The following is a 26,025-nucleotide window of genomic DNA, read 5'->3' as shown; positions in this document are numbered from 1 at the left end:
CTCATTATTACAATTCAAAACACAGTACATAGCATCGAATACATTTTGTACAATACAAAGTGGGATGGCCTTACTCGGTGGCCTTTCCCCATAGAGCCTTTGCTTGGGCTGTACTTGCTTCAGTGCATCCCGCAGCATCTACTCCTGGACCTTGGAATGTGCCTGTCAGAAACACTCGGTCGTGGACAGCTCCTTCAGCTGGAAGACCAACAGATTTCGGGCCAACCAAAGGGCCTCCTTCACCGAGTTGATAGTTTTCCAGCAGCAGTTGATATCTGTCTCGGTGTGTGTCCCTGGGAACAGGCCATAGAGCACAGCGTCCTGTATTACCCAGCTGTTGGGGATGAATCGGGACAGATACCAACGCATCTCTCTCCATACCTTCTGCGCGAAGGGGCAGTCCATCAGGAGGTTGACGACGGTCTTGTCCCCGCTGCATCCTCGAGGGCAGCTCGCGGTGGCACGGAGATTTCGTGCGTGTTGGAAAGACCGCACTCGGAGGCCCCTTCTCACCACCATCCAGGCTACATCTTGGTGCATGTTGGTCAGTTCTGGTGACAAGGGGTTCTGCCAAATGGTATCGACCATCTGGTCAGGGACTACCCGATCGGATCCACCCTCTCCTTTCCCTGCAGGACTCCCAGAAAGTTCCATGACAACCACCAATAAAGAACAGTGCTCTTCTCACACTGACACAACAGACTGTATGAAGCTCACCAATTATGGTACAGAGGCAGGACACAGGGATTCAACCTTTGTGGGACTCTACTTGTAGGAACACAGGAATGTACAGGAGAGAAAAAGCCTATTTTGGACCATCTGGTCATTTCTCGAGTTTAAAAAGTAGAATACACAGATCCCTCAATTGAATTACCCACCATCTGACCTGCTCTTGTCGCCACGGCATTTATGTGTTATTTGTGACTTTGATTAGAGCAGATTCTGTGCTGTGGCAGGAGTGGAAACCTGATTGAAGGGATTAAACCATGGAGTTGCGTGAAAGGTGAGTTGAGATTTGAGAGGCAACAACACGCTCAAGGAATTTGGAGATCAAGCAGGGGTTGGAGATGGGGTGGTAGTTTGCAAGGACGGAGGGGTCGAGGGTGAGTTTTTGAGAAGGAGGAGTGATGATGTTGGTTTTGATAGGGAGCGGGGTGGGGGCAGTAAACTGAGGAGAGGGAACCATTTACAATGTCAGCTAGCATGGGGGCCATGAAGTAAAATTGGGTGGTCAGCAGTTTAGGGGTAAATGGAGCAGGAGGTGGGTCTCGTTGACAAGATGGGCTCAGAAAGGGCTTGAGGGAAGACAAGGGAGAAACTAGAAAAAGATCCGGGGTCATATTCAGTTGCTGACAGAATACTTTCAGTAATTGTTTATTCCTATCGACATAAATGATTCACAAACAATTTGTTGCTAAGAAATAAAAACTTATTGGCCTATTTGAAAGAACATTTCAGAATGTTGAATTTCCTGGACAGTTAGTCCATCATGTTATGAACACTGTAGTTCAGAATTTTCACATTATTCTAAATTCACAAATGAATATAAAGTTAATGTATACACTTTGCATCCTCCTTAAAGACAAGGTAGCCGTATGTCTTTATGCTTCAGTACACCTGCACAAACAATCACTCTGGGAATCTACTGAGCGACTGAGGTCCACAGAATTCTTATTGAAGATCGTAACGTCAGGAACGGTGAAATCTGTAAATAGAAAAATATGGGATTAATGACAGAACCACGATAGAAAATGGAGATATTTTTAAAAGTGATGATTTTCCCCTCTGCATTTCAATACCATTGTTATGATTTTCACCTCGAAAGTATCTGGACAGATCTGTACATTGAGTGATGTATGGAGGAAAAAACTCAGACTCACAGATTGCAGTGATGTGTCAGCAGGTGATGACTGTCTATTATGCTGTGCTTTTAAAAAAATGTTTGTTCAGAAAACTTTCCACAGTCAAAGTGGACAGTTGTTTACTTTGGCATGGACTTGAAAGAAATGCAAGGAGAGAGGCTCAAAGACATCTGCCATGGCTCTGACTGAATGCTTTGCGTCTGTCTTCACAAAAGAGGGGGACGATGCAGACATTGTAGTTAAGGAGGAGTGTGAAATATTGGACGGGATAAGCATCGTGAGAGAGGAAATATTAAGGGGTTTAGCATCCTTGAAAGTAGATAAATCACAAGGCCAGCATGAAATGTATCCCAGGCTGTTACGTGAAGCAAGGGAGGAAATAGCGGAGACTCTGACCATCATTTTCCAATCCTGTCTGGTTCCAGGCCTGGTGCTGGAGGATTGGAGGACTGCTAACGTTGTAACATTGTTTAAAACGGGAGAAAGGGATAGACCGAGTAATTACAGACCAGTCAGCCTAACCTCATTTAGAAAGGCACGGATTAATCGAGGACAGTCAGCATGGATTTGTTCAGGGAAGGTCGTGTCAGACCAACTTGATCGAATTTTTTGAGGAGGTAACAAAGAGGGTCTATGAGGGTAGCATGTTTGATATCGTCCACATGGATTTTATCAAGGCTATTGACAAGATCTCACATGGCAAACTGGTCAGAAAAGTAAAAGCCCATGGGATCCAAGGGACAGTGGCAAGTTGGATCCAGAATTGGCTTTTTTTTTATTCGTTCATGGGATGTGGGCATCGCTGGCAAAGCCAGCATTTATTGCCCATCCCTAATTGCCCTTGAGAAGGTGGTGGTGAGCCACCTTCTTTAACCGCTGCAGTCCGAGGGGTGAAGTTTCTCCCACAGTGGTGTTAGGTAGGGAGTTCCAGGATTTTGACCCAGCGACGATGATGGAACGGCGATATATTTCCATGTCGGGATGGTGTGTGACTTGGAAGAGAACGTGCAGGTGGTGTTGTTCCCATGTGCCTGCTGCTCTTGTCCTTCTCGGTAGTAGAGATCGCGGGTTTGGGAGGTGCTGTCGAAGAAGCCTTGGTGAGTTGCAAAGAGTAATGGTCGACGGGTGTTTTTGTGACTGGAAGGCTCTTTCCAGTGGGGTTCCGTAGGACTCAGCACTAGGACCATTGCTTTTTCTGGTATATATCAATGATTTTGACTGAAATGTAGGGGGTATGATTGAGAAGTTTGCAGATGACACAAACGTTGGCCGTGTGGTTGATGGTGAGGAAGAAAGCTGTAGACTGCAGGAAGATATCAATGGACCAGTCAGGTGGACAAAGAAGTGTCAAATGGCATTCAATCCGGAGAAGTGTGAGGTAATGCATTTGTGGAGGGCAAACAAGGCAAGGGAATACACAATAAATGGGAGGATACTGAGAAGTGTAGAAGAACAGAGGGGCCTTGGAGTGCATGTCTACAGATCCCTGAAGGTAGGTCAGGTAGATAAGGTGGTTAGAATCAGAGAATCACAGCATCATAGAAAGGTTATAGCATGGAAGAGGCCATTCAGCCCATTGAGTCCGTGCCGGCTCTACATAAGAACAATCCAGTTCGTCCCACTCCCACGCCTTATCCCCGTAGCCCTGCAAACATTTTCCTTTCAAGTACTTTTCCAATTCCCTTTTGAAGACCATAATTGAATCTGCCTCCACCACCCCCTCGGGCAGTGCATTCCCGATCCTAACCACTCGCTGTGTGAAAAAGCTTTTCCTCATGTCACCTTTGGTTCTTTTCCAATCACCTTAAATATATGTCCTCTGGTTCTTGACCCTTCTGCCAACCCTATCTACTCTGTCGAGACCCTTCATGATTTTGAATACCTCTATCAAATCTCCTCTCAACCTTCTTTGTTCCAAAGAGAACAACCCCAGCTTCCCCAGTCTATCCACGTAACTAAAGTCCCTCATCCCTGGAATCATTCCAGTAAATCTCTTCTGCTCCCTCTCGAAGGCTTTCACATCTTTCCAAAAGTGCGGTGCCCAGAACTGGACACAATACTCCAGCTGTGGCCGAACCAGGGTTTTATAAAGGTTCATCATGACTTCCTTGCTTTTGTACTCCATGCCTCTATTTATAAAGCCCAGGACTCCATATGGTTTTTAACCACTTTCTCAACCTGCCCTGCCACCTTCAAAGATTTGTGTGCACACTCCCCCAGATCTCTCTGTTCATGCACCCCTTTTACAATTGTGTCCTTTGGTTTATATTGCCGCTCCTCGTTCTTCTTACCAAAATGTATCACCTTGCATTTTTCTGCATTAAATTTCATCTGCCACGTGTCCGCCCATTCCACCAGCCTGTCTATATCCTCTTGATGTCTATAACTATCCTCCTCACTGTTCACTACGTTTCCAAGTTTTGTATCATCTGCAAATTTTTTAACTGTGCCCTCCATACCCAAGTCCAAGTCATTAATATAATCAAGAAAAGCAGTGGTCCTCGTACCAACCCCTGGGGAACACCACTGTATACCTCCCTCCCATCCGAAAAATAAACGTTCACCACTATCCTCTGTTTCCTGTCACTTCGCCAATTCTGTATCCATGCTGCTACTGCCCCTTTTATTCCATGGGCTTCAATTTTGATGACGAGCCTGTTATGTGGCACTTTATCAAACGCCTTTTGAAAGTCCATATACACCACATCAACTGCATTGCCCTCATCTACCCTCTCTGTTACCTCATCAAAAAACTCGATCAAGTTAGTTAAACACGATTTGCCTTTAACAAATCTGTGCTGGCTTCCCCTCATCAATCCACACTTGTCCAAGTGACTGCTAATTCTGTCCCAGATTATCGTTTCTAAAAGTTTCCCCCCACCGAGGTTAAACTGACTGGCCTATAGTTGCTGGGTTTATCCTTCCACCCTTTTTTGAACAAGGGTGAACATTTACAATTCTCCAGTCCTCTGGCAACACCACCGTATCTAACGATGTTTGGAAGATTATGGCCAGTACCTCCGCAATTTCCACCCTTACTTCCCTCAGCAACGTAGGGTGCATCCCATCCAGACCGGGTGACTTATTTACTTTAAGTTTCACTAGCCTCTCTGGTACCTCTTCTTCATCAATTTTTAATCCATCTGGTATCTCAACTATGTCTTCCATTACTGAGACCCTGGCAGCATCTTCTTCCTCGGTAAAGGCAGATGCAAAGTATTCATTTAGTACCTCAGCCATGCCCTCTACCTCCATGAGTGGTTCTCCTTCATGGTCCTTAATGGCCCCACCCCTCCTCTTACTACCCCTTTACTGTTCACATGCCTATAGAAGACTTTTGCATTCCCATTTATGTTGGCCGCCCATCTATTCTCATATTCTCTCTTTGCCCCTCTTATTTCCTTTCTCACTTTCCCTCTGAACTTTCTATATTCAGCCTGGTTCTCGCAAAGAAGGCAAATGGGATACTTTCCTTTATTGGCCGAGGCATAGAATTTAAGAGCAAGGTGGTTATGCTTGAACTGTATAAAACACTAGTTAGGCCACAGCTGGAGTATTGCATACATTTCTGTTCATCACATTACAGGAAAGATGTAATTGCACTCGAGAGGGTACAGAGGAGATTTATGAGGATGTTGCCAGGACAGGAGAATTTTAGCTAAGAGGAAAAATTAGTTAGGCTGGGGTTGTTTTCTTTGGAACAGAGGAGGCTGAGGGGAGATTTAAATGAGGTGTATAAAATCATGAGGGGCCGAGCGAGAGTGGATAGGAAGGACCTCGTTCCCTCAGCAGAGGGATCAATGACCAGGTGGCATAGATTTAAAGTAATTGGTAGAGGGGAGTTGAAGAAAAATGTTTTCATCCAGAGGGTGGTGAGGGTCTGGAACTCACTGCCTGAAAGGGTGGTAGAGGCAGAAACCCTCATTGCATTTAAAGGGTACTTGGATATGCACTTGAAATGCCACAACCTACAGGGCTATGGAACAGGAACTGGAAAGTGGGATCAGGCGAGATGGCTCTTTATTGGTCGGCACAGACATGATGGGCCGAATGGCCTCCTTCTGTACCGTAAATTTCTATGATTCTATATTAGGGTATTCCACTGTCACATATTAACAAATTCTGAACTATATTTTGTTGCAGCAACTTTCAAAGTCTGCCTGCAGTGAGTTGCACAATAATGAATCAAGGAATATCTTGCGATGATGCCGACTGCAGCATTCCCAGCGACCTGGATATTCCCACCCTCTCCACCTCCCATCACATCAGGGAAGGCCTCCAGCAGATCCTTGGCCGCACTGCCACTGGTAATGCAACCCACCTAGCACTGCTGACCACAGAGGTCACCAGGAGAGGGGTGGTGGTTCTCCCTGGGCAGCAGCTGAAGACCTGATGAAGCCTCTTTTGGAGGGTCAGGGCCCCGGTAGTGGGCAACTCTCCCTCTGCCCAGACCCCAAGAATGTACCTTGCTTAGGCCTCAGCAACCTGCCCAACCCTCGTCGACAGAGGGAAATTCGGGAAACCGTGGTGTGATATCCTTTCCTCTTTCTCAGAAGTCGGATTTTCTCAGTATTCTCACATATATATATTGCGCTATTTTCTCAAATAAATACATTTGTAGAAAAGAAATGACTCTATTTGTGCAATTCACCACTCTAAAATGATCCGAACATTTATCCTAAATTAAGTAAAAGAAGAAATTCAGGATCTGAAGTCTTTATTGCTTGTTACCTGATAAGTAATGCAGAATAGGCAAGTTAACGGGTTTGCAGGAATGTGAAGAGGTTACTGAAATGTAAATCTGTCACCAATATCCCTTTAGGAGTGGAAAGGCCACTCATCACTTGGACTTGGAACTTGCTGGTTCAGAGGTCTTTCTACACCATTAACTAAGAGTCTTATTCCATTTTGGGTCGGAATTGCTTCAATGCTTTTGTTTTAAAGCAAACGTACAAATCCTATTGAAACAGCTGGAAATGCTCGAGAGCACAGGATAACGGAAACTAGAAGAAAGAAAAGAAAAAAGAGAACAGAAAAGAAAAAGAGAAAAGATCGAAAAAGAAAAAAGAGGAAAGGAAAGAAAGGAAAGAACTTGCCTTATCATTCTCAAGAAAAAAAGGGAAAAGAAAAAAAGAAAGTTTCCTTTTCTCACCCAGCCCATGATTAACTTGATAAGATGAAGTCATGTTTCCAGCTCTTTCAGCTTTAATGATGTTCACGGGTCCTATTGAGCAGTGTGATCTCCCTGACAGCTCTCTGCATTGCCAATTCAGTGCCTGCTCTAAACTGGTTCCTGTGCCCATTGGTACAATTGCCAGCGGGCTCCAGTCTGCTAACATGGAAAGATTAGATCAGTGGACTGATTCGCCGTCCCCCATTCTGACAACTTTGCTTCCTGTTCGACGAAACGATCACTTTACCTCGAGAAATCAGTTAAAGATATTAAAGATCAAGTATGGTCTTACTTACGTATTATTTAATGACAGCACCAATTTTATTGCCTTCTTTGTCTTATTATTTTCATCTATGAGATGGTTAGACCATAATCTCACGCACAGAGTTCGTCAAACAATATTGTGAATGAAGAAAACTGTGTCAGGAATAAAGACCAGGACAATTCTTGCTGGGTAATATTACAAAGTAAATAAAGATAAAATGGGACACAGACCTCCCTCCCCCCAACACTGAGTTTCACATGTTGGCAACGAGGAGGGCAAGTGATTGACTAAGGACTACTAAATATATGTGCCAAGATTAGACTTGAGGGGAATTTTTTTAACCGGTACCACAACTGTTTTATATTTACACAAACCCCACTTTCCTGGAGCAACACAACTAAAACACTTACTTTGGAAACATCACATTTTATTTTGTGAAATACGTGTTCCCGTAAAAATTTAAATTGCCTTTCAAGAATAGACAATTGTAAAGCACTCAGGTGGAATAAAATTCAAATGGTTACATTGTCTTGTAATATTACAATTAAATAAAAATACTAGCAGTACACAGGATACTATTATCTGGTCCGTTCACCCCCCCTTAATGGAGGAAAGTTGAAAATTAAAGTTATCTTGGTTCAAAATGATAACCAATCAAAATAAAATCATCAAAATCATTGTCAAGAATTAAGATGTGCATAAAACAGACAACACGCGTGTGCATATCAGAATTGGATTATTACCCAACGGGAAAGCTGACTTGTTTTCTGAATTGTAAATAATTAGCGGCGAGATGTTTTAACCTGCACTATCATTAAGCATTATGAAAGTCAATACAGATTTGATGCATTTTGTAAACAACTTGAGATGCCTGAAGTGACCAGATCTTGGAGTACAAATTGTATTCGTACATTTTCTTTTCATTGAATAGAAATTCGTTAGCTCGACAAAATGTTAAATCTGTTCCCTAGATCTGCGTTATCTTTAATTTCTAATGTTGGAAGCTAGCTCACTTTTTGCTGAGTTTACTTGCAAAATTAAATGATTACATTCTGTTAAGATGAGATGGTTCAACGTCGCCGTTTTCCTCACAAAGGGCAAAGAGCATTCCACATGTCTTCAGTTTGCTTTACTATGAAATGATCATCACTGTAGTTCAGCATATTTCCATTCCACATGCCTATGCCACGGAGTCTCAATTTCTTCATGATCGCTGACTTAATTGAAATGCTCTGTGGATCGTCATACCAGACCTCATGAAATGTATTATTAACCTGCCATAAAAAAATAAAGAGTTACACAGATAGGAGCGAGGGGTTTGGGTCAATGCTCAGTTCGAGACACTATGCTGAAAATCTTCATCAGCAGAAGACAGAATGGACTGAAATGTACGATGAGAAAATGCACAATGACAAATGAGCAAAACAATCTCAAAAATTAGGGACTTACGGCTACGGCCGGCAATTTCCTCAGGGCTTCTCCCACTCCGTCCCCTGACCATCGGCAGAAACTCCATTTCCGTGCACAAACGCGGTTTTCCGCTGCACGTCCACACAAGTAACGGGAACGGAGCAGGAGCAGCTCCAAGTCTATCTTTTTTAACACCCAAACCAATTAACTCATCTGGATGCTGTGCAACACATGAACATAAGGCACACATTGAAAGCACAGACGGGACCTCAGTTTAACGTGTCATCTGAAGGACGGCACCTCCGACAGTGCAGCACTCCCTCAGTACAGCAACTTCGAAAAATCCACATGAACAGCCCAGATGTCAATTCGGATGCAACAAGTCAAAAGATTATGGTGTTTGATTGGGAAAAAAATGATTTGGGGGAAATAGAAAGAGATAGATGACTTGCAAGTCAGAGTTAGCATGGGCCTCCAGAGAAAATGATTTAAAAAAATAAATCGAATTATCCAAGGTCTGATTTAACTCAATGTGGAACATTCTATCATTTCAAAATAATCTTTTCAAATTGCTCAAAGTAACAAAATATTGCAATCGAAAGGTGGAAAACATGATTTCAATGTTACTGCTGAAAGCTCAAGCATCACAGCCTTTGACTGCAGTGCATCAAGTATCTCAGCAAACTTGGCCAACGTCAATTAGACATGTGACTAGGTATTTTTTTATATTCGTTCATGGGATGTGGGCGTCGCTGGCGAGGCCGGCATTTATTGCCCATCCCTCATTGCCCTTGAGAAGGTGGTGGTGAGCCGCCTTCTTGAACTGCTGCAGTCCGTGTGGTGACGGTTCTCCCACAGTGTTGTTAGGAAGGGAGTTCCAGGATTTTGACCCAGCGACGATGAAGGAACGGCGATATATTTCCAAGTCGGGATGGTATGTGACTTGGAAGGGAACATACAGGTGGTGTTGTTTCCATGTGCCTGCTGCTCTTGTCCTTCGAGATGGTAGAGGTCGCGGGTTTGGGAGGTGCTGTCGAAGAAGCCTTGGCGAGTGGCTGCAGTGCATCCTGTGGATAGTACGCACTGCAGCCACTGTGCGCCGGTGGTGAAGGGAGTGAATGTTTAGGGTGGTGGAACCAATCAAGCGGCTGCTTTATCTTGGATGGTGTCGAGCTTCCTGAGTGTTGTTGGAGCTGCACTCATCCAAGCAAGTGGAGAGTATTCCATCACACTCCTGACTTGTGCCTTGTAGATGGTGGAAAGGCTTTGGAGAGTCAGGAGGTGAGTCACTCGCCGCAGAATACCCAGCCTCTGACCTGCTCTCGTAGCCACAGTATTTATATGGCTGGTCCAGTTAAGTTTCTGGTCAATGGTGACCCCCAGGATGTTGATGGTGGGGGATTTGGTGATGGTAATGCCGTTGAATGTCAAGGGGAGGTGGTTGGAGCCTCTCTTGTTGGAGATGGGCATTGCCTGTCACTTATCTGGCGCGAATGTTACTTGCCACTTATGAGCCCAAGCCTGGATGTTGTCCAGGTCTTGCTGCGTGCGGGATCAGACTGCTTCATTATTTGAGGGGTTGCGAATGGAACTGAACACTGTGCAATCATCAGCGAACATCCCCATTTCTGACCTTATGATGGAGGGAAGGTCATTGATGAAGACAGGACATACCCAGGGATGGTGATGGAAGAGTCTGGGAAGTTGGTTGAAAGATATGTGCGTATGGCTGTGTCAGGCTGTTGCTTGACTAGTCTGTGGGACAGCGCTCCCAATTTTGGCACAAGTCCCCAGATGTGAGTGAGGAGGACTTTGCAGGGTCGACTGGGCTTGGTTTGCCGTTGTCGTGTCCGGTGCCTAGTGGTCCGATGCCGGGTGGTCCATCCGGTTTTATTCTCATTATGACTTTTCGTATCTGGATTTTACAACTGAGTGGTTTGCGAGGCCATTTCAGAGGGCAATTAAGAATCAACCACATTGCTGTGGGTCTGGAGTCACATATAGGCCAGACCGGGTAAGGACGGCAGGTTTCCTTTCCTGAAGGACATTAGAACGCAGTAGGTCGAGAGTGTGTGGTATTTGCTACTGTGCAGTTTTCTTATGTACAGGGCACGCTACCGTCAATCTTTTGTGCTAAATTGATCATCAAATGGGAGACAGGGGCACACATTTCACAAACCAAACAATCGCTAATTTTCACAGGAGGGTCAATATGGGTTGTGCAAAGTGATCGATTTGAAAAGACCACAGCTCATCTCATTTTTTGCAACTGGTCATACACAATGTCTTAACAAACGGAACTGGGTTTGGTGCTTTGTCTGTCAACTCCCATTTTCTTGGCTATTCTCCAACTACACACATTTTCTACTGTATAAACTGTACATTCTGAACTGTGCTGAATCCTGTACACAGGGAATATTGAATCATGAAATACTGCAAGCTTTGCATTCTGCAAAGAATGGACAATGCACAACTCTCCATTGTGTTTTGATTGATAGTCTTACCATGTAGATATAAGACGGGACTTTCTGCTCATCATCCCAATATCTGCCAGTAATTGATTTGTGCACATGCTGTACGATCTCTTTGTATGGGACCTGACGTCCAGCTGCATTACTGCAAGGGGCACCTCGGAAAGGAATCTTTTCCAATACACACCTACCAGTCTGAAAATACAAAAGGATGAAAATATAGTTACTTTGGGAACTTCAAAAATGCAGTAACAACATGACTGATCTCTAAGTGTAAAGAGGAACAATTAGAGAAAAATAAGCTTTACAATTTGGACAGGAGGGTCTCTCACTGAAATATATAAAATTAAATAGTACATTTATAGACAAGGACAAGGTTGTAATTTCAAATAGACAGCAACAAGACTGAATATAGAAGATTACGGAGTGATCTAATTGACGTGTTTAAGATGATCAAAGCAGTTGATAGGGTAGATAGAGAGAAAGTATTTCCTCTGGTGGGAGAGTCCAGAACAAGGGGACATCAGCTTAAAATTAGAGCAAGGCTGTTCAGGGGTGATGTCAGGAAGCACTTCTTCACGAAAAGGGCCGTGGAAATCTGGAATTCTCTCCCCCAAAAAGCTGTTGAGGCTCGGTCAATTGAAAACTTCAAAACTGAAATTGATAGATTTTTGTTAGGGAAGGGTATTAAGGGTTATGGAACCAAGGTGTGTAGATGGAATGAAGATACAGATCAGACATGATCTAATTGAATGGCGGAACAGCTTGAGAGGCTGAATGGCCTCCTCCTGTTCCTATGTTCTTATGATCCCTTGTGTTAAAAGGATGAGCTTTGAGAAAAGATTAGAGAAGCTTAAGATTTACAGCCGAGAAGAATGCAGTTAAGGGGAGGCCTCAGTGGAATAAAATGTTAAATAGCACAGATAAGGTAAGCCCAGAGAGCAAGCACTGCAAACAAATAATTTCTCCAGAACAGTGAATCAATGGGATATTTTGCACAGCAACAAGACAATCATAACATCATAGTATCATAGTAAGTACAGCAAGGGAGGAGGTCATTCGGCCCATCATGCCTGTGCTGGCTCGTCACAAGAACTATCCAATTAGTCCCATTCCTCTGCTCTTTCCCCATCGCCCTGTAAATTTTTCCCCTCAAGTATTTATCCAATTCCCTTTTGAAAGTGAATATTAAATCTGCTTCCACCACCCTTTCAGGCAGTGCATTCCAGATCATAACAACTCGCTGCGTAAAAAAAATGTTTCCCCAGATCACCTCTGGCTCTTTTGTAATGGTTTACAATAGTCTATTCTAAATAATTCGGATTACTGAAAGCCAGATAATGACAAAACCTTACCTCAAAAAACTGTGTGCAAGGATAGTCATAACCATACCATGGAACTCCCAACACGAGCTTTCTGGAATCAATTCCCAGATTGATATAAGCGGAGTAACCTAAATGGCGAAAAAAAATAATGAGGGTCTTAGACTCACATTGATATCGGGCAGGTAGACCCTGAACCAGATGGTCTTATTGTACATACCTGATAAAGTCTGGTAATAGGGAGCATTTGCCTTTGCAAAGCAATTGTCCCACATTTGACTCTGCATATCATAGGACATCACAAATAAAAAGTCACAGGAATTTGCAATTCTCAAAAAGTCATAGCATCGGCCATCAATGCAGTCTGGAGACCAAGGCATGTTAAATGTGACCTAAGGGCCAAAGAGTAACAAGAAGAAGTTAGTTTCATCTCATACCTTATGTTGGATATCACTAGTAGTTATATGGTTTTTATATGCACTCGCACATGGTCCATGGGAACTGTGAATTTAACAGGTTAGGAGTTCGACAGTGTTCATGACTGTATAAAAAGGAACAGGATAAAGTTGGGGCAAATTGTGAGTTAGAATTAATAGGATCCTCGGTTATCAAATATTAATCAGGTTCAATTCCCCACTGCTCACTCACCTTCTTCCTCCAATTTTCTGTCAGTTTTCTCTCCTCCTCTCCAAAAGGCATTAAGTTGTAACCAAATTGTAGTCCCAAAAGGGCCAGCCACACTCCAATACCGAGTCAAAGTGGCCAAAGTTCTTTTACGCGAGGCCAGACATTGAGTGCTGGCAGGCAATTTTAACATGGGTGGGGGGACTAACCCAATTGGTGGCCATCTGCACGGTCACACTTCCAGTGGGAGGTTTCCAGATAATGATCAGATGGTTCATTTGACCTTCCCCGACCCAGTGGCACTCGGGGTAAATTGTGCCCTCCAACATCCCAGCTGAAATCAGATAACTCAGCACGAACCAGGATTTGCATGGCTCATGTAGTCACTGCCTGAACAAGAAGGCATTCGGGAGCCTCAGGTCAAGAATTAAATCACTGTAATCTGAGTTAGCAAAGTCCGTTATGTGCAAACTTCTCAGCAGTGAAAGTCTGCTTCAAACTTTACCCAATAAAAATGCAGAGAGTGATTTCCTTTTTTGCCTACTTAATGGTCCCTTTATTTCAAAGTAACTCATTAGATATAAACTGTGGGACATTTCTGAAGGATGTTATAGGGCTTGACATTAAGACAAACATTTCTTCCTTTGAAGAAGTGTTTTGACGGAGTAAATAAGGAGAAAATGTTCCCAGTGGCAGGAGGGTTGATAGCCAGAGGACACAGCTTTCAGGAGATTGGCAAAAGAATGAGAGGGGAGATGAGGAGAATTTTTTTTACACAGAGAGTTGTTATGATCTGGAATATAAAACCAGAAAGGGTGGTGGAAGCAGATTCAACAGTAACTTTCAAAAGGGAATTGGATAAATACTTGAAGGGGAAAAAATTCCAGGGCTATGTTCTTATGTTCTTATGAACAGGGGAGTGGGATTAATTGGATAGCTCTTTCAAAGAGCCAACACAGGCACGCTGGGCCGAACGGCCTCCTACTGTGCTGGAACCTTCTGAGAACCTATGTGAAAATTACAGTTCGAACTATGCCATCCATGGAAGCTGGAACTCAAGTCACTTGTATCATTCTGGGCTACAAGTGATGCAGCATCAAGTTTGCTGTATATCCAGCTTAAACTGATTCAATCTAAAATTTCTAACCTCAGCAATTGTCAAAGCAGCTTTGTAACAAGATGATGCACTGATAAACAGCAGCGAAAAATCATGATTTCAATTCACTTATCCAGAAAAATATCAATCTTCCTTTATGATTAAGTAGAAAGTAAATTGCTTATCCCCATTTAATTTAAAAAATGGCTTCTTTACCTGAGACCCAGGTATTTCACGGTGGAACACATCCATGGTTTCGGAAACCAGTTGAGGGATCTTGAAATAACCTCGAGATGGTTTTTTAACAGCAATGTTCACATCCAAATTGATTCCATCCATAAATTGCCTTTTTGCCAACTGCAATTGCTTATCGACCCACTTTTCTCGGCGTTGTTTGTATACAGTGTTCCATAGTGAAAAAACTCCTGGTGAAGGGTGAAGAAACAACTTCCAATTATAGAGCATCATTCGCACAACATTGTGTCCCAAGACACTTTGCAGGACAGAATTGCCAACATCAGGTAGGAAGTAGTAGAGAAAGATTTAGCTCGAATTTGTATTTACATAGTGCCTGACACATCCTCAGGATGTCCTTAAATGCTTCATCGCCAATTAATTATTTTTGAAGCATAATCACTGTTGCTTTGTAAGCAGATGTGGTCGCTAATTTGTACCCAGAGAGGCCCCACAAATAGGAAATTAGATAAATGGCCAGTTCATCTGATTTGGTGATGTAGGTTGAGGGATGAATGTTGTCCAGGACACCAGGAGAACTCCCTGTTCTTTGAATTGTGCCAATGGGATCTTTTACATCCAACAGAATAGGCAGGTGGAGCCCTTGTTTAAGGTCTCATCTGAATCACAGCACCTCTGAAACATTCACCTGAGGAAGGAGGAAGCCTCCGAAAGCTTGTGATTTTCAAATAAAATCGTTGGACTTGGTTCCAATTTTCACTTGGTGTTGTAAAATTGTTTACAACAGCACCTCTGGCAATGCAGCATTCCCTCAGTACTGCACTTATGTGTCAAGTCCTGGAGTAAACCCAAAACCTTCTGACCCAGGAGGAGAGACACAGTGCTAAAGCTGAGCCATGCTGACACGTGAGGGAAGAGACCAAAGGCGCAGTCAAACAGGTCGGTTTTGATGAGGCTTTCGAAGATAGGAAGAGAAATAGCAAGACAAAGAGGTTGAAGAAGAAGAATCTGGAGTTCAAGAGGGTCACAGCTGAAGGTTCTGCCATTGATGGAGGAAGAGGAGAAATCTCAGCGGCCCAGAGTCGGAAGAATGGAGCGTGTGTGCTGGGCTCTGGACACAATTGGGTCGGGCTTTCATTAAACTGCATTCTTCATTCTAAATCCTGGCATCAGTGGCAGACTGCTGCTGTGCCAGGGAATAAAAGTTCCACCTATCTATTTATAGGTTATTAAAAACAGTATGTCCTGTCATCTTTCTGTTCAAAAATTCTTTGTCAACAGTATCTTTTGTTTTTCTATTTTAATTGTGTTCACATCTGGTGACGCCCGTCCTGTCACCTTTGTAATTGAATTTTGCCTATAATGTGGCCTGTGGTTATATAGTTCCACACGACGGCCATCAAGTGATGGTGTGAACAGTTTTTATTTGAAGGCCTCAGCCTGTCTCCAAAGCCTGGACATATCCTTCTCCCTCATATACTTCTGCAGCTTCCCCTTAAATGCATCTATGTCATTTGCATCAGCCACTCCATGTGGTTGCAAGTTCCACATTCTTACCACTCACTGACGAAAGAAGTTTTTCCTGAATTCCCTATTGGATTTATTTGTGACTATCTTATAGTTTTGGATGACCTCTAGTTTTCGACTTGCCCACAAATGGAAAATTATGAACATATGAACATACGAGAGCTGGGGTAGGCCATTCGGCTCCTCGAGCCTGCTCTGCTATTTGGTAAGATCATGATTGATCTGATTGTGACCTCAACCCCACTTACCTGTCTACCGACTATAACCTTTGACTCCCTTGTTAATCAGGAGTCTATCTAACCCAGCCTTAGAAATAGTCAATGACCCTGCCTCCACCGCTCCCTGGCAAGGGAGTTCGACAGACTCACGACCCTCTGAGAGAAAAAATTCCTCCACACCTCCGTCTTAAATGGGAGACCCATTATTTTTAAACTGGTGGCCCCTAGTTCTAGTATCTCCCACAAAGGGAAACCTCCTCTCATCATCTACCCTTCTAGTCCCCTCAGGATCTCATATGTTTCAATAAGATAACCTCTCGTTCTTCTAAATTCCAGTGTATGCAGGCCCAACTTATCCAACCTTTCCTCAAAAGATAACCCCCTCATCTGAGGAATCAGTCGAGTGAACCTTCTCTGAACTACCTCCAAGCAATTATTTCCTTTCTTAAATAAGAAGACCAAAACTGCACACAGTATTTGAGATGTGGTCTCACCAATGCCCTGTACAACTGTAGCAAAACATCTCTACTTTTATATTCCATTCCCCTTGCAATAAATGACAATATTCCATTTGCCTTCCTAATCACTTGCTGTACCTGCATACTAACTTTTTGTGATTCATGTACTCGGACACTGATTCCTGTGGCACTCGTTACATCTTGCCAATTCATAATTTTAAAGACCTCTATCAGATCACCACTCAGTCTTCCCTTTTCTAGAGAAAAGAGCCCCAGCCTGTTCAGTCTTTCCTGATAGTTATACTCTCTCAGTTCTGATATAATCCTTGTAAATCCTTTTTGCACTTTCTCCAGTACTTCTGTATCTTTTTGTAGTATGGAGACCAGAACTGTGCACAGTACTCTCAGTGTTTTCTAACCAAGGACCTATACATGATTAACATAACTTCTCTGCTGTGAATTATTTTCCTCCAGAAATGAATCCCAATGATTTGTTTGTGCTTTTTACGGCTTTCTTAACCAAGCATTTCTGCTGAAATGCTCCAGGCAAGTACAGAAGATCGGAATAGGGCGACGATGAGGGAAGCGGTGGTTCGGGCACCGAACTTGCAGGAACATGTGAGGGGTGAGGGACTGATGCTTCCAAAGATGTCAATAGCAGTTTGGTCGCATTCCATTAGACCACCCTCCTCCCCAACAAGACATGTTAGACCCTCCATTCCCCGATCTCCCCAATACTGCCAGATCCCAGCAATCCCTGACCATCTCCTGAGTCCTTGCTGGATCCCACAATCTCCCTCCTCAGAATTCTCCCCCTCCCCTACTCCTAGATCAGAAGACTCCCACTCAGTGCTCACGAATCCAGCAAGTTTGGGAGGTGAAAAGTAGAATAAAAATACATCACCAGTCAATCTCCCATGGCAATGGACAAAGAGAGTCCTGACTTGTGTAGTATTCAGATGAAGCAGGATTGGAGTGTGGGGGATAATTCAACCAGGGTGTTCAGATGTAACTCAGTCCCCATTGTGAAATCATGAATTTTGTCCTGATATTTAATATAATACTTTGATCAATTGTAATTTTTATTTAAATGGCAATTTGAGCTGAAAGATGCAAAACAGAGGTGCTACAGTGCCACCACTGGTGGGGAGGATGTAATTACAGTGCATCAAGTTTACGGAGACAGTTCCCATTATAAATGTGGACAGAGGAATTTATAAATGGAAAAAGTTGCAACAAAAGTGTGAAAAACTTGAGAACAGAAAGTAAGGTTTTGTTGACAGGAGGTGTGTGTGGATATAAGATTTTTCACATGCAATAGATGGAATGTAGAATAATTTGCGAGAGCTGTACCGGAGCTGGAGGGGAATTTCAGCACTGTAATGTCAAAAATAGCAATTCAAGGCTGTGCACTGAATGTCCTTTTATGTGGTTTTCAATAATACAGCTTGCATTGGAAGACAGAAGGACATTTGTTTTTTCTGTGATAAAATTACTTACCTCTCAGGACAACTCGAACTTGATTCGCATGAGCATAACACAAAAGCTCAGGATCGTATGGTCCAAAGGCTGCAATAGTCGTGACCTTAAACCAGTCATAATACTTCCAATCCTTTCCTCCAACATCAAAGACAAAGACCTAGTACAAAATAAAGCAGTCAATTGCAGTAATGAAGGGCAGAAAACTGCCATTTAAAAATAGATATTTTCACAATCAATGGCCCAGATTTTGTTGACAAAATAACGGTGAGGCGAATGGGGCTCGTTTTATTTATGTGTAAATGGTACAGCAACTTCAGGCGAGGGGCAGATACGCAGTTAAACTCAAACATCCACAAGTTGCTGACCGAGTTGGGCTGCTCCGCTGTTAGCTTCACGAAAACAGCATCCAGCTATCTTGCTCAACCTTAAAATGCATTGAACGACGTGAAGTTCATGTATTTGTGCAGGAGATTCAAACTGAACTCGCCATGGAAAGTTACGTCTTTTCCATTCCAGTCTAAGTAACTTTTTAACGACGGTGAATGTGTTCATTATCGGCAATCAAGATCTCTGGCACTGATAATTAACTATTACAAGAGTGGAGTCTCATTCCTTCAGGATTTAATTGCTGTTGGAGATTTTAAAAATGTCAATTTTAAAATTAAAACTTTTTTTCACTTCCCCTTTCACTCACTTCTCAATCCTTGCACTGTTAATTTCACTACCTTCAATCTCATTGGTTAAGGAGATACCCTGTTTCTTGGCCTGTTCACTCAGCTCCCAAATGCCCTGTTTCACTCACTGCCCCGTTATCAGTTCGCACTTTCAGCAACTTGCCACTCAAAAACGTGCAAGGGCAGGTCCAAGTAACGGCAAGCACCGTTAGATGCCCTGTTAGAGCAAAATTTGGCCCATTATCATTTCCCCAGGTTACGGGGTAAGGAACGGCTGGTGAACTGATTCTCAGGTTACCACCAATGTCGATCTAAATGCAGCCACCAGAAAAAAAGAATATGCTAAAGAGCAACAACCTCTCAGAACTTCCATCTCCACAATAGTGCAGGTGAGAGGAACTGAACAACATGAGGAAACGGAGCTCACATCCCAATACTCCATTCCAAGTGTTGGTGCTCAATACACTTCAAAAGGACAACTTAAACTAAATAAACTCTTTATACAAGGGATTTTAGTGTTCCAGTTTAAAAAATTTTGCATTCAAGGTACCTGGTGTCAAATCAAGCATTTCTACCATGAGACCAGCAAGACTAGATCAGAATATAGTTCCCGAGAAAGAGAAACAGCGCATACTGCACCAGTGTGACATTTTTCCATTTCCCACACCAACCATCCTGTGTTCTCAAATGAGACTGCCTGTTTAGTGCTGCAGTTTAGTTCATCACAGTTTTGTGATTTGGGCCCTTTGAGTTGGACTGAGACTATCAAACATGCATCATCTGAGCTGACACTTTTGTGCAGTAATGAGAGAGTGCTGCATTGTTGGAGGGGTTGTCTTTTGGATGAGATGTTAAAGTGGATCTAATAGAACGCTGGCAATATTGAAGAGCAGGGAGTTCTCTTGGTGTCCTGGCCAACAATTATCTCTCAACCAACATCAGCAGAAACACATTAACTGTTCATTCATGCAACTTGCTGTTTGTGGGACCTTGCTCTGCACATATCAGCAGAATTGTATTCCAGCACAATCTGTAACCTCATAGCCCGGCATATTCCACTCTCTACCATTATCAAAAAGCCAGGGGATCAACCCTGATTCATTGAGGAGTGCAGAAGAGCATGTCAGGAGCAGCACCAGGCGTACCTAAAAATGAGGTGCCAACTGGGTGCAGCTGCAACACAGGACTACATGCATGCTAAACAGCGGAAGCAACATGCTATACACATAGATAAGAGATTCCACAACAACCAACGGTTCAGATCAAAGCTCTGCAGTCTTGCCACACCCAGTCATGAAATGTGGTGGACAATTGAACAACTAACGGGAGGAGGAGGCTCTGTAAACATGCCCATCTTCAATGATGGCGGAGTCCAACACGTGAGTGCAAAAGACAAGGCTGAAGAATTTGCAACCATCTTCAGCAAAAAGTGCCAAGTAGATGATCCATCTCAACCTCCTCCTGACATCCCCACCATCACAGAAGACAGTCTTCAGCCAATTCGATTCACTCCACGTGATATCAAGAAACAGCTGAGTGCATTGCATACATCAAAGGTTATGGGCCCCGGCAACATCCCGACTGTAGTGCTGAAGACTCGTGCTCCAGGACTCGCGACGCCTCCAGCCAAACTGTTCCAGTGAAACTACAACACTGGCATCTATCCAACAATGTGGAAAATTGTCCAGGTACGTCCTGTCCACAAAAAGCAGGACAAATCCAATCCGGCCAATTACTGCCCCATCAGTCTACTCTCAATCATTAGCAAAGTGATGGAAGGTGTCATCGACAATGCTATCAAACGACACTTACTCACCATTAACCTGCTCACCGATGCTCAGTTTGGTTCCCGCCTCCAGACCTCATTACAGCCTAGGTCCAAACATGGACAAAAGAGCTGAATTCCAGAGGTGAGGTGAGAGTGACAGCCCTTGAAATCAAGGCAGTATTTGACCGAGTGTGGCACCAAGGAGCCCGAGTAAAATTGAAGTCAATGGGAATCAGGGGGAAATCTCTCCAGTGGCTAGAGTCATACCTAGCACAAAGGAAGATGGTAGTGCTTGTTGGAGGACAATCATCTCAGCCCCAAGACATTGCTGCAGGAGTTCCTCAGGGCAGTGACCAAGGCCCAACCATCTTCAGCTGCTTCATCAATGATCTTCCCTCCATCATATGGTCAGAAATGGGGATGTTCACTGAATATTGCACAGTGTTCAGTTCCATTCTCAACCCCTCAGATAATGAAGCAGTCCGAGCCCCAATGCAGCAAGACCTGGACAACATCCAGGTTTGGGCTGAATAGTGGCAAGTAACATTCACGCCAGACAAGTGCCAGGCAATGACCACCTCCAACAAGAGAGAGTCTAACCACCTCCCCTTGACATTCAACGGCATTATCATCAACATCCTGGGGGTCACCATTGACCAGAAACTGAACTGGACCAGCCATATAAATTCGGTGGCTACAAGAGCAAGTCAGAGGTTGGGTATTCTGTGGTGATTGACTCACCTCCTGACTCCCAAAACCTTTCCACCATCTACAAGGCACGAGTCAGGAGTGTGATGGAATACTCTCCACTTGCCTGGATGAGTGCAGCTCCAACAACACTCAAGAACTCCACACCATCCAGGACAATGCAGCCCGCTTGATTGGTACCCCATCCACCACCCTAAACATTCACTCCCTTCACCACCGGCGCACAGTGGCTGCAGTGTGTACCATCCACGGGATGCATTGTCGCAACTGTCCAAGGCTTCTTCGACAGCACCTCCCAAACCCGCCACCTCTACCACCTAGAAGGACAAGGGCAGCAGTCACATGGGAACAACACCACATGCACGTTCCCCTCCAAGTCACACACCATCCCAACTTGGAATTATATCGCCATTCCTTCATCGTCGCTGGATCAAAATCATGAACTCCCTACCTAACAGCACTGTGGGAGAACCTTCACCACACGGACTGCAGCGGTTCAAGAAGGCGGCTCACCACCACCTTCTCAAGGGCAATTCGGGATGGGCAATAAATGCTGGCATTGCCAGCGACGCCCACATCCCATGAACAAATTTTTAAAAATTGCCGCTGAGTTTGCCGACAACACTTCAAAAAGTAATTCATTTCATGTGAAGTTCTTTGGGACATCCTGAGGACATGAGGTGCGACATAAATTCAAGTTTATTCATTCTTGGAACCAACAGACAGAGGAAACTTTTATCCCACCCATCTGTCAGAAGAATGTTTTGTTGGTGGGAAGGTGGGGGAAGTGGGATAAAAGCAGAATGAACACATCGAGCCTGCAGGTTATATTGGTGGTGCTCTTGTTGCTGCCACACTGCCCACTTAGTAACATTGCTCTGAAGTAAATACTGACCTCATCAATACAGTCAGCAGTTACAGAGTCATTTTGCAACCAATGTATTTTTTAAAGATCTGTTATGTTGTATTCAGTTTAATCGTGGCCAAGGTCCCAGTTTTACAATGAGTGAAAAAGTCAAATGTCATTTTTATGACATGAGATTCCAGGATTTTCAATATTCTGTGGAAACAACAAACTGGTGACCTTAACCATGGTATTAGACAGACACACTGCAGGAGTTAGATCACACATCATTTAAGACTCTGCACATTGGAGAAATATATTTAAAAAACACATTTTATGGAAGCTGCACTTGTTAAAATATCTTTGCACTGCTCAATACTACTGTTCGTCCTATTTTATACAAACTGTAACTGTACCAATATTAACACTTTAACATACGTATTATAATATGAGACACTTTGCATTTCAACAATAATCGGACATTCCCCCCCCCGACTCTACCCCCATCCCAATAGCTCCACCTGTCCCTCACCCTGACCCACACCCCTCAGACTGTTCCGAACACCCACCCACGACCCACGAACACCAACCCTCGGCCCCCAAACACCATCCCCCAGCCCCCGAACACCCACCCCCGGCCCCCGAACACCCACCCCCAGCCCCCGAACACCCACCCCCAGCCCCCAAACACCCACCCCAAGCCCCGAACACCCACCTCGAACTCATGCTCCACGGTCACGGGTTCGCACAGAATCCGATCCGAACATGGACAGCCAGTCCCAGAGCCGCAGCAGACCCACAGCACGAGCACGACCAGGGCCTGCACCAATTCCAAACTCCAGCGCATCCTCTCCGCCTGAGCTCTGCCCGATATGAAGATCCACCAGATGCAGCAAGATCATTTATTTACATCCACCCGGATGTGACTGATGATGACACCTCCTGAGTCTCTCTCTCTCTCTCTCTGTGTTGGTGGATGTGGCAATCGTGAAATGTTGACACAATCTTCATACTCTGAAATGCAACATTTACAGGGACGTTCTCTTCTCCCCCTTCCTCCAAATCTTGGCCAACAGCAAACAGAGAAACTAATAAAGGAAAAAGAATGAACTTGCATTTTTTAGCGCCTTTCATGACCTCAGAATGTCTCAAAGTGCTTCATCCCTCTCCATGACCACAGTTTGAGGCTGAACCAGACCGTTTGCAAACTTGGAGTCCTATTTGACCCTGATATGAGCTTCTGACCACAAATCCTCTCCATCACCAAGACTGCCTACATCCACCTCCATAACGTTGCCTTCTCCGACCCTGCCTCAGCTCATCTGCTGCTGAAATCCTCATCCATGCCTTTGATACCTCAAGAATTGACTATTCCAATGCTGCCCCACCGGCCTCTCATCTTCCACCCTCCAAAACCTTGAGCTCATCCAGAACTCTGCTGCCCGTATCCTAACTCACACCAATTCCCATTCACCAATCACACCTGTGCTCGCTGACCTACATTGGTTCCCAGTCCACCGACACCTCGAATTTAAAATCTATCCCTCAACCAACAACGAAATGTAAACCAGATTATTTGGTCATTAATTTTATTGCTGTTTGCGGGATCTTACTGTGCGCGAATTGGCTGCCGCGTTTCTAACCTTTACAATCATCCTTGTTTCAAATCCCACCATGGCCTCTCCCCTCCCTATCTCTGCAAATGCCTCCAGCTATACAACCCTCCGACAACTCTGTGTTCCTCCAATTCTGGACTCTTGCGCATCCCCGATTTTAATCGCTCCACCACTGGCGGCCATGCCTTCAGCTGCCTCGGCCTTAAGCTCTGGAATTCCCTCCCTCAGCCTTTTTGCCTCTCTCCCTCTCTCTCCTCCTTGAAGACACTCCAGCGAGTGACTCACCTTCTGACTCCCCAAAGCCTTTCCACCATCTACAAGACACGAGTCAGGAGTGTGATGGAATAATCTCCACTTGCCTGGATGAGTGTAGCTCCAACAACACTCAAGAAGCTCGACACCATCCAGGACACAGCAACCTGTTTGACTGCCACCCCATCCACCACCCTAAACATTCACTCCCTTCATCACTGTGGCTGCAGTATGTACCGTCTACAGGATGCACAGCAGCAACTCACCAAGGCTTCATCGACATCACCTCCCAAACCCGCGAACTCTACCACCGAGAAGGACAAGGGCATCAGGCACATGGGAACAACACCACCTGCACGTTCCCCTTCAAGTCACACACCATCCCGACTTGGAAATATATCACTGTGACTTCATCGTCGCTGGGTCAAAATCCTGGAACTTCCCACCTGACAGCACTGTGGGAGAACCTTCACCACACGGACTGCAGCGGTTCAAGAAGGCGGCTCACCACCACCTTCTCAAGGGCAATTAGGGATGGGCAATAAATGCTGGCCTGGCCAGCGACGCCCACACCGAATGAACGAATCAAAAAAACTACCTCATTGACCGAGCTTTTAGTTACCTGTCCTAATATCTCCTTATGTGGCTATATCTCAAATTTTGTTTGATAATCGCTCTTGTGAAGCATCCTGGGACGTTTTACTACATTAAAGGCGCTATTTCAATGCAAGTTGTTATTGTTGTTCACAGCCAATGAAGTGCTCATGAAGCGTAATCACTGTTGTAAAGGTAGGAAAAGCGACAGCCAATTTGCACACGGTCAGCTCGCGCAAACAGCAATAAAATAAATGACCAGATAATCTGGTTTTTGTTTCGGTGTTGGTTGAGGGATAGAATTTGACCAGGACTCATTTATAACTGGTTATTTATCTCATTTGCTGTTTGTTGGACCTCGGCGGTGAACAAAATAGGTGGCCGAAATTTTGCCGACAAAAAGACAGTGACTCCACTTCAAAAAGTTATTCATTGTCTGCAAATTGACTTGAGATGTCCTGAGGGCATGAAAGGTGCTATATAAATGCAAGTTCTTTCTTGAAGGTATTTCGCTCTATTTTAACTCAGGCACAAAATAAGTGGGTTAATATCACAGTTGACTGATGCTCAGAGGAATTCAAGACAAATGTGACGCAGTCGTACAATGTTATCAAATTTAATGTACACACAAGATAATTACGAGGCAGGCCACTCGGCCCATCCAGAAAACTCCCAAATCTCCACCCCATTGTTGCATTCAGTTGCTATTTAAATGATTCCTCGGATTTTCGTCCCATCTACCGGATCTGGGAATTCATTCCATCTGTTGATCACTCTTTGAACTCCCTGATATCAGTGGTAAATTTGCCTTTTACTTTACCTTTCATCACTAAGGCTGCAGATATGCTGCAGCTACCAGTCTCTGCCGAGTGCGGTACAGAGTCGCCAGACCAAAGTTACACTGATATCAGCTGTAAAGGAGTACTGTGCATGTCTGGATGGATGCTGGTGCAGAGCTCCACTTTCTCCCAGTTAATTTTTAATGATAGGGAGGGAGTGAATGGGAGTGTTTGCTTCCTCCTAAAATTAAAAAGATTCCACAGAATGTTTAAAAAGATCTCGGATGTTTTAAAATGCTGTTTTGCATCAGGTGGAAATGATAGCAGCCGGTACAAACTCAAGCTGGTGCGGAACAGATTCCTGGACTGAGGGAGAGAGGAACGGGCAGGGTCTCACTTTGCCGGTACGAACTTAAGCTGGTGCAGGACAGACTCCTGGATAGAGGGAGAGGGGAACGGAGGGTCATTGCTTTACTTGATTTTAGTACCGTTGGGAGTCAGATTGCTGCCCTGACATCTGTTACTTCTGTGGAATTTGCTCCCACAAGGAGTAGTTGGGGCAAAGTCAGCTGTGAGGAGGGCACAAAAAGGGATATAGAGAGGTTAAGTGAGTGGGCAAGAAGGTGGCAGATGGATTATAATGTGGAGAAATGTGAGGTTATTCACTTTGGTCGGAAGAATAGAAAA

The 26,025-nt window shown here is 44.2% G+C and overlaps 1 protein-coding gene across 1 annotated transcript; it reads right to left on the bottom strand.

The window, feature by feature from the left end:
* Nucleotides 1–8,383: 8,383 nt before the first annotated feature.
* LOC137325596 (di-N-acetylchitobiase-like) lies at nt 8,384–22,944 on the bottom strand. The gene is made up of 7 exons (XM_067990862.1): nt 22,813–22,944; nt 18,122–18,260; nt 14,440–14,648; nt 12,724–12,895; nt 12,537–12,634; nt 11,215–11,376; nt 8,384–8,574 (listed from the first exon to the last, which is right to left on the bottom strand). Exons 1-7 carry the CDS (start codon nt 22,942–22,944, stop codon nt 8,389–8,391), a joined length of 1,098 nt encoding a protein of 365 aa, XP_067846963.1. The 3' UTR covers nt 8,384–8,388.
* Between the last annotated feature and the right edge of the window lie 3,081 nt (nt 22,945–26,025).

The sequence above is a fragment of the Heptranchias perlo genome, chromosome 9 (assembly GCF_035084215.1).
Source record: "Heptranchias perlo isolate sHepPer1 chromosome 9, sHepPer1.hap1, whole genome shotgun sequence".
Taxonomy (NCBI): domain Eukaryota; kingdom Metazoa; phylum Chordata; class Chondrichthyes; order Hexanchiformes; family Hexanchidae; genus Heptranchias; species Heptranchias perlo.
The sequence above is the reverse complement of the archived record's forward strand: the minus strand, read 5'-3'. Positions and strand labels throughout refer to the sequence as shown.